The sequence below is a fragment of the Planococcus citri genome, chromosome 3, assembly GCF_950023065.1.
Source record: "Planococcus citri chromosome 3, ihPlaCitr1.1, whole genome shotgun sequence".
In the NCBI taxonomy this organism is placed as follows: Eukaryota; Metazoa; Arthropoda; class Insecta; order Hemiptera; family Pseudococcidae; genus Planococcus; species Planococcus citri.
Window position 1 is genome coordinate 18,122,536 of NC_088679.1, and position 9,192 is coordinate 18,131,727.

At 34.5% G+C, this 9,192-nt stretch overlaps 1 protein-coding gene across 1 annotated transcript; it reads right to left on the reverse strand.

The window, feature by feature from the left end:
• Positions 1–800: 800 nt before the first annotated feature.
• On the reverse strand, positions 801–9,187 carry LOC135841148 (uncharacterized). The gene is made up of 2 exons (XM_065357976.1): positions 9,038–9,187; positions 801–2,851 (listed from the first exon to the last, which is right to left on the reverse strand). Exon 2 carries the CDS (start codon positions 2,835–2,837, stop codon positions 1,365–1,367), a length of 1,473 nt encoding a protein of 490 aa, XP_065214048.1. The 5' UTR covers positions 2,838–2,851; positions 9,038–9,187; the 3' UTR covers positions 801–1,364.
• Positions 9,188–9,192: the final 5 nt, after the last annotated feature.

The window sequence follows — 9,192 nt, forward strand, 5'->3', positions numbered from 1 at the left end:
TGAGCAAAATTTTCTAATCCAAGAGTTAAAAAACTTATTTTTAGGCAAAAAATTGATTTTTCTGAATTCATCACCGCTTAGATTTTAATGAAAATTTTCAAAAATAAAGTGACCCGAGAGAACAATAATTTTATAATCCGAGAGGTCAGGGTCGGCTTGGGGCTTCAGGCGGATGCAACGAATGTGGCCTCCAAAATTTTTCCCTTCCCCCTTAAGAATCATTCTCATTCTGTATTTTTTTCAGGTTTGCATACTTGAATGCAAGTTGTGCGATTGATTTTTGCTTCTGTCTTTTTATTCAATATTTATTAATAGCAAAAAAAGGAGATTTTTGGGGGAGGGCCGGACAAAAAATTTTCTATAAGAAAAATTGCCAATTTTACCGAATAACATCTAAAATGAGAACTTGAAAAGTTTTAAAAGGGAAATAAAAGATGAAATGACAATTTTGTCAATTGATAGGTAATTTGCATTTGGGTCTATAACAATTTTCGTTTTTCCTTTTGAATTTATGGATGTTTCAAAAATTGAATTTTTTGGTTTAGAGAAGAGATAGAAATTGGCTTGTGCAAAGCGAGGAGGGCAAAAGCTTTTAAAAATTCGTGTTTTGATAGGTAAAAAAACGATGTTTTTGAAAAATTTGTTCACTTTTTTAGCTCAAAATTTTAGAACTTGAATGACTGTTTTTTTAAAATTTCAAATTTGAAATTGTTTTTGTTTTCATTAGAAAATTTCTTGAAATTTGAATACCTACTTAATAGATTTTTATAAAAGTTTGATCTCAATTTGAAAAAAAAACACACAGGCCCAAGTGAAGTGAAGACTGAAAATTTCAAAAATTTGTATTTTTAGAGGTAAAAAACAATTTTTTGTAATGACTGATGAGTTTATTTTTTTGACCACACAATTTTAGAATTTGAATTCACTAAAATTGAAAATTTATATTTTTAAACAAAAGAAAAGAAAACTGGCCCGAGCGAAGCGAGGGCAAAAGCTTGCAAACAGTTTTGTTGGAGAAAGTGAAAATATCATCTGTTTTTGGTTGAAACGTCGTCGGGGCCCCTGACGATTGCCAGGTAACATCATAAGCCAGTCTGCCACTGCTGTAATCTATCGACTCATTTTGGTATACCACGATATAAATAAATTGGACTTCTACATGCAGATCTATACCGAACTACCGCGTGGAAGACCTCTACCTACATTTATTGGATTATTTCTATCTTATTGAATTAGAAAATGACATCGCTAATAATTAGATAATTTTTTCTGCAATACATATTCAAAAACTACCATTAGAATTTTTCTCTTTGGGGCCCATTTCCTCTTGGGGCCCGAGGCGCAACTGCCCACTTTGCCACCTGTTAAATCCGCCACTGGTCGCGAGGGAAGTAAAATTTTAATTTTTCGTCGATCATATCATACTTTTGATTACGGAATAAATCGTGTAAACATCGTCTGAAATCTGTAGAATGAATTACAAATTTTTTGAATTCCAACTGGTCATCAGATAATGGCAAACACACGTTCATTAAGACGTTCAATAATCTAGAATCGCACTGATGAACAACGTACCCCTCAGCTAGGAAAAAAATTAATTTTTTTCTCTCAGCTGAAGAAATAAAATTAAGTAATTTGCTCAACAGATTTGACAAACAAGGGTTATAAAGACAGTCTAGAATAAGTACGTACATCTGGGTCTGAATAATAAAATTTTTCTGAGCATCAGAAGCAGTATCCCAAATCTCATCCAATGAAGACATCAGTGCAGCGGTTCGGATTTTACTCAACTTTCGACTTTCACTCACTATTTTACTGAAGATGTGAGAACATTCTTCTAAGGTCATCTGATCTTTAGAATGTCTCCATGCCCAAAGTGCACATCGTGAAGAGCTAGAATACAGAGCCAAAAAGGGTATGATCAAAACATACATAGACGTATCCAATAGCAAACGTTGTTGCTGATACGAAGTCATTGTAGAAATTATTTGCTCAATAAATACACAGACAGTGACACGACAAACTTCGTCATATTTTTCTTTAAAAATTCGACAAAACCAATAACTAACCGCGCCTGCTTGAAAATCGTCATCTAAACGATTCAAAAAGTATTTATTACTGAAACGTTGGTGCGCATTGAAACGTACAGTCATGACGTAGAATACTGCATCGAGTTTTTCGCATGGCATTTTGTGTAATTCATTTTTACGTTTACAAATCCAATAGAAAAACTCACAACCGGTGTGGTAATTCAATCCTTCGACAAATTCTAATGGAAGCGTATCCAAAGAAAATGTTTCAATCTCATCTTCCATGCAATATAAACACATAACGAGAAATCTCTGTAAATCTGTCAAACAGTCAGTTTTTAGGATCTTTTTCGCAGTCTCTATGTAGTCGATTCCGGCATCCGTCGACCAAACACACCAATTAGGATCAATAGGAGCAGCGCACTGATGAGTCTTAAAAAATTTACAAGGAAACCCCATGAGAAAAGTAAAATGTTTAGCCCATTCTACAACCTTTTGGCCAACATCTCTCAAGTTATTTTTTAGCATATCTTCGATACAACGAGGGGTATTCAAGGACTCTACCAGTTGTTCGGTATGTTTGTGGTAAGCGTCATAAAGACTAGGATTATCGAGCATGCGAATCATGCTAACATCAGTACGCTGTCCTTTGTCGACTTGATATTTATTCCAACTACGGCACCATATTGATCGAGCTACTTCATGCGATACTAATTTTTGTAAATCTAGCACATCGTACAAATACACATAACGATCAGCGTGGTTATCAACTATGTTATTTTCTTCGAGTATTTGATCAACTGACATCTTGAATAGGTAATCTGAAATTTAAAATGAAACGATGGATGTAGTAATCGGCCAATATTGCAAGAAGAAGACTTAAAATCGAGTTCAAATTAGGGTAAACTTGGAACCAAATTTAGCTTTCCAACTTCACTGAGTAAAACGTCACGGAAGTATCAAATTTCAAAAATTTGCTGGAGGTTCCAGGACTACCAAGGGTCATTCCACGTCAATTGGACCAAGAAGTGGTAGGTGCGTTCGGCGATTTTTTGAAATTTTTCCTGTGGAAAGAGAACCTTCCAAAGGGATGACCAATGGCGCAAATCGCAGCCCTCTAGCCCATTTTTAACGGCAGCCAGGGGGTGTCAAAGTTTTCAGTGAACCTAAAATATCATCCATTTCAGCAGTGGATTACTTGACAACCGCGATACCTACCAAAATGGAACTTTTCCCCATATTCAGGGGTTTTGAAAAGCTTTTTGGTGATATCATAAAAATCAGTGTTGCCACTTTTTTTCGAACAAAAAATTAGCTCAAAAAGTTTCAAAACGTAGTTTTCATATCGTTCCGACTCTCAAAAATTCTGAAACAAATATATTATGGACAACTGTTCATGCTGAACAACATATTAAAAAATTGGGATGGTAACTTGTAACAAATTCGATTTAAAAAAATTTAAACTTTGCGAAAAAATTCGATTTTTTGATTTAAAACATGAAAAAAAGTTTTGATAGGTGAAGTTGACCCATTTGATTCCTATTTTTACGTATCTGTTGAAAAAGTTGAAAAAATCCCTTTACTCGATGAAATAAACTCCTCACAAAAAAATCAAAATTCGAAAAAATTGAATTTTCAATTTCAAACATCAAAAAAAGTTTAAATTTATTCAGTTGTCTTATTTTGACATTTTTCTGACGTATTTCATGAAAAAGTTGATAAAAATTACGTTCACGACAAAAAAATAAAAATTCGTTCACTTTTTGAATCTTTTCGAATTTTGATTTTTGTGAGGAGTTCATTTCATCGAGTAAAGAGGTTTTTTTCAACTTTTTCAACAGATACGTGAAAATAGGGGTCAACTTCAACTTCATCTATCAATTTTTTCGCAAACTTTAAAATTTTTTAAATCGACTTTGCAACAAGTTACCATCCCAATTTTTTGATATGTATGTTGTTCAGCATGAACAGTTGTCCATAATATATTTTTTTCAGAATTTTTGAGAGTCGGAACGACATGAAAACTACCGTTTTGAAACTTTTTGAGCTAATTTTTTGTACCTACGAAAAAAAGGTGGCAACACTGATTTTTATGATACCACCAAAAAGCCTTTCAAAACCTCTAACTATGGGGAAAAGTTCCATTTTGGTAGGTATCGCGGTTATCGAGTAATCCACTGCTGAAACGAATGATATTTTAGATTCACTGAAAACTTTGACACCCCCTGGCTGCCGTTAAAAATGGGCTAGAGGGCTGCGATTTGCGCCATTGGTCATTCCTTCGGAAGGTCTTTCCACAGGAAAAATTTCAAAAAAATCACCGGACCCCTCTACCACTTCTTGGTCCAGTTGACGTGGAATGACCCCCTACTCAAAACGGCTCGAAACAGTTTCTAATCGAAAAGAGGATGAAAAAAACACAGAGTACACGCCAAAGGGTATTCCCAGGTAAAATATTCGGACCGGACACTCACATAGGGGCGCTAGTGTGCCCATTGTTCTAGAGTTCAGACGGGGCTTTTTTCTTAACCCTTTCTTATCAGTCGTATTTTACCAAAACGTTAAATTTACGAGTTAAAAATGAAAATATGGTTCGGTCATGATTAATATGCAATAATAATCGTAAAAATAATGTACATCGAATTAATTTTTCAGTTTTAACCATTGAAAATAATGCTTTCGTAAACGCTGATAACTGATAAGAAAGCCACGTCTGAAAAATGTAAACATTCTGGCCAGCTCACTAGCGCCCCTATGTGAGTGTCCGGTCCGAATGCGAAATGGCACTGTTCCCAGATTTAGAAAATTTTAATGGATTATTGTTGGGTGCCTCCAAAAAATTTTTTTGAACGGAATTTCCGTCCTTCATTTCAACCCACTTTCCTTGGACACTTGGACAGGAAAACCTACAAACGCGTTCATGGGGGGGAGGGGTCGAATTCCTTGAGCAGCGGAGAGAAAATTCTGGTACCACACGGAATGTGTGGAGGAATCATGGGCCTTTCAACACGATTTTTTTTTTTAAATTTTATCATAGTGGTGGGGATAAAATTGACAAAAGAAAACTTTGAACCATTACAGTTTCGGATTGAAGGGTTGGGTACAAAAACTTTTTTCGCCAAAATGTGTCTTTTTACAAGTACTTTCTTCCTACTAATCCGTAAAATTAAAATTTTGACTGCAAAAGGCTCGTAGTACCTACAAAAAACACCAATACGCATTTTTCGCAGTATTTTTTTGCAAAATTATGCGAAATAGGTATGCGAAAAATGTACAGAACAAAAAATGTTGAGCGTCAAATATCACCCTGGAAAACGTGTTCAAAAGGTTGTCAAAACGCTCATCAACAAAAGTTATAGGCAAAAATAGAACTTGCCAGACAACGCTGGCAAAAAACATACTTAACAATGACTTCTTAGGATAATTTTAGCAAGAGTGGTTTTCGAAATTTTGGCTACTAACAAAGTTTTTTGGTCATTTCTGCAAGAAACATTGGGACTTTTATTCTTCGACAATTTTGGCTAAAAACAGTACCAATTTTTGCCAATTTTGACAAGTTTGAATTTTTAAATAATTTTTTTAAAAAAGAAACTTCCATACAATTTGGGTTGTTAGAACTAAATTATTTTGTTTCTGTTAGGTTATTGGTTCTCAGTCTAATTTGATCCCGGTTTTTTGTTCTTGGTTTCCGTTCTTTAATTTTCAAATAATCTTTACCACCTTTTTCGCACATATTAATATAGAGAAAACACAGAAAACCTACCTACACGGACATCCTAATTCACAGCACTTCAGCTCACCACCATTCTCATCAAACTTCTGGTATACAATATATGATACATCGACTGTTGAATACTCCTTTTGCCACAACCAAGGCCTACAAAAAAGAACTCAGCACCATCATTCAGATTGCTAATAGTAATGGCTACCCAAAAAAACTAGTTTTCAAATTACTAAATCGCATACGATTCAAAAAGTTACTCGCCACCAACACTACCTTAATCACCACAGCACCCAAAGGGAAGAAAAAATTCAAGAAATTTAATTTCCACGCAAATTCGACATCCAAGTTGGTTCAGGTCTTCAAAAGTAATGATATAAATGAGTCTCAAATCGCCTACACCTCAACAAATTCCCTAGGGTCGTTACTTTGTAATGCTAAGGATAAAATCCCAAAGATGGAGAAGAGTGGTGTATACAGACTTTCATGCAACAACTGCTCTGCTACCTATATTGGCCAGACAGGGAGAAGCTTCAAAATAAGGCTCAATGAGCACATAACAGCATGGAAAAAGGGTCATGTGGGAAAAAGTAACTTTGCAGATCATCTTATAAATTCTGGCCACAATTTTTCACCTGACTCCGGTATAACGATTCTACACATAGCCGAAAAAGGCCATCGACTCAATACCTTAGAATTAATAGAAATCAAACGTCATGAAAACTCCACACGGTTCAATATGGTCAACGATGTCTCGCCTAACAGTGTTATTGATTCCCTTCTACCTCTTCTAAATGAACCCCTACCTATCTCGTAATTTAAGACGTATTTTTTGACGCATGTTTGTACTTAGTTTTTCTCCCACCCCCCTCCTCAATTTTACGACGCATTTTGCTACAGATCTTCCACTTGTTATTTTTACTCTAATTCATTCGTGATTGATAATGGTCTCTGTGTAGACCGAAACGCGTCTCACTCGTATATGTACTAATTTTTCAATTTTTATTAAAAGTTTCGTGCAAGTAAAAGGTGTTTTCTCTATATTCCGTTCTTTATATGTACCTATTTTGGTTCTCTGTTCTTATTCGGTTCTTGTTGTTCCCGGATTTTTAGTTCTCTGATCTCATTTCCGTTCTGTTCTTACAAATATTTTGTTTTCGTTTTCGGTTCTGAACCGTTCCTGAGAAAGATGTGACTGAAAGGTGGCAAAAACATCACACTTTTGAAATTTATTTCATTTTTACAGCCATGGCTTCATACTTGTGTCTTTTCTTGCACAAAGAACGGAAAAGAACAAAAAAGAACAGGAAAAAACGGGAATTTTGTTCCCAGTTTCCATTCTGTTTCTGTTCTTCTCCAGTTTTTTGATCTTTGGTTTTGTTTCAGTTTCTCAGATCTCATAACTTTTATGTTCCTTGTTTCGGCTTTTCATTTTTGTTCTCTGCAATTTCGTTCGTTCCTGAAAAATTTCGTTTTTTTGGTTCTTTGGTTCCCGTTTCCGTTCTTTTTGTTCTAACAATCCTGATTTGTGAATTTTGGCAAAAATGAGACTTTTTTGACAATATTACTCTGGTGATAAAATTTCTCGAACATTTTGGCAAAAAACAGGTCCTTTTTGACAATTTTTACAAAAACTTGAGATTTTTTGATAATTTTGGCAAAAATAGGAATTTTGGAAATTTTGGCCAACAACAGAGATTTTTGTTCATTACCTATATTTTACAAAAAATATTAGGATTTTCTTGATGACGTCAGAAGAAAATATATTTCTCCACAATTATGGCTGAAAACAGTGCTTTTTTGACAATTATGACAAAAGTTGGAATTTTTTTATAATTTTGACAAAAAACGAGACTTTTTTGATAATTTTGGCAAAAGCAGGATTTTTGACAAGTTTTGCAAATTTCGCATAAGTAATTTTGCAAAAAACAACGCGAAAAAAGTTTTTTTTTTTGCAAATATGAGCCTTTTGCAGACAAAATTTTTATTTTATGGATTGATAGGAAGAAAGTAGGTATGTACTTGTAAAAAAACACATTTTGGCGAAAACAGTTTTTGTGTCCAGCCCTCTATGATAAAATTTTTCGAAAAAAATCAAGTTGAAAAGCCCATGCTTCACCTACACATTCCTCGTGGTACTAGAATTTTCTGTCCACTACTCATGGACCATGAGTAGTGGACAGAAAATTCTAGTCATGGATATCGATTTTTTGCCCGCGAAAAACGCGTTTTTTTGCTATACTTGACAAGGAGGGGGGGCGGGTTGAAGGGCAGAAATTTAGCTCGAAATTTTTTTGGAAGTATCCAACTCAATAATCCATTATAATTTTCCAAATCTGGGAACAGGGCCATTTCGCCTATTTTATCATAGGAATACTCTACATTATTTTCATTTTTCAAGCTGGTAACTTACGTTAAGCCATTCAGAATTACATGGTGATAAAAAAAGCTGTTTCAACACCTGAAGCTTCTACTGGGGATTGTGCATTTGGCAAGGAAAATGAATGAATTGACCGATAAGATAAAGTTTTCTGGTTATACTTACAAATCTAAATTGGTCTAATTTGAGATGAAGGGGTTTGATATATTCTTTCATTGCAACCACGTGTTTCCTACCAAGGCGCCAGTGAATTGTGTGAGATGTTGAAATCATAAAAATTTTGAATATATGAAATAATGTTCTACAGGGTGTCCAGTGAGGGGTCTGCGAAACTTCAGATTTGGATACAACCAGGCATCTGAGACACCATCAAGAAAAAGAAGTGGTAGATAAAAGTGTTTCCTATCTTTCAATAAATCGAAGGAGGATGAATCACGTTTTTCGAAACTAACCATCGAAATTAAATTTTGATCTCGGGGGGGTCGATAGAAAATTGAAAAGTAAGCAAAATCACTAATTACGACTTTTTTCACAACTCACAAATGAAGGACTACAAAATGAATTTCAATTTTAAAAAATCGCAACAAAAAGAAGTGCGTCGAAAAATAATCTTTGTTAGTATCAAATGTTTTCTTCAACTAACATTCAGATAAAAAATTATTAGAGTTTGGAAGTGAGTTGGTAAACCTGCTATAAATTTCATTAAATGACAATTTTTGAATTCCTATAACTTTTCAAGTTTTATAGAGTTGGAAAAAAAAAGATCACAAAATTTGTTCAGTTTTCGACATGGGTAATACTATCGATCAATTCCTTCGATTACTGTCATTTTCTACACCATGTTAAGATTTTACAGTACCTGAGAATTATATAGATTTACAAATGTAGGTACAAACAGTAACTCACCATCAACAGAATAACTTTCCAAGATAGAATATTATATGTAGAATGAATGTACACCGCTACACAAACACAGTGAGTTAAGTCTTCCTTCAATCGCACTGAAGAACCGAAGAACTATTTGCAAATTTGAATAGGTATTGGCAACGACAAGTGTTCGC

What these genes read in the sequence shown, in the direction of transcription:
- LOC135841148 (XM_065357976.1), bottom strand. Translation starts at nt 2,837, where the DNA reads ATGTCAGTTGATCAAATACTCGAAGAAAATAACATAGTTGATAACCAC.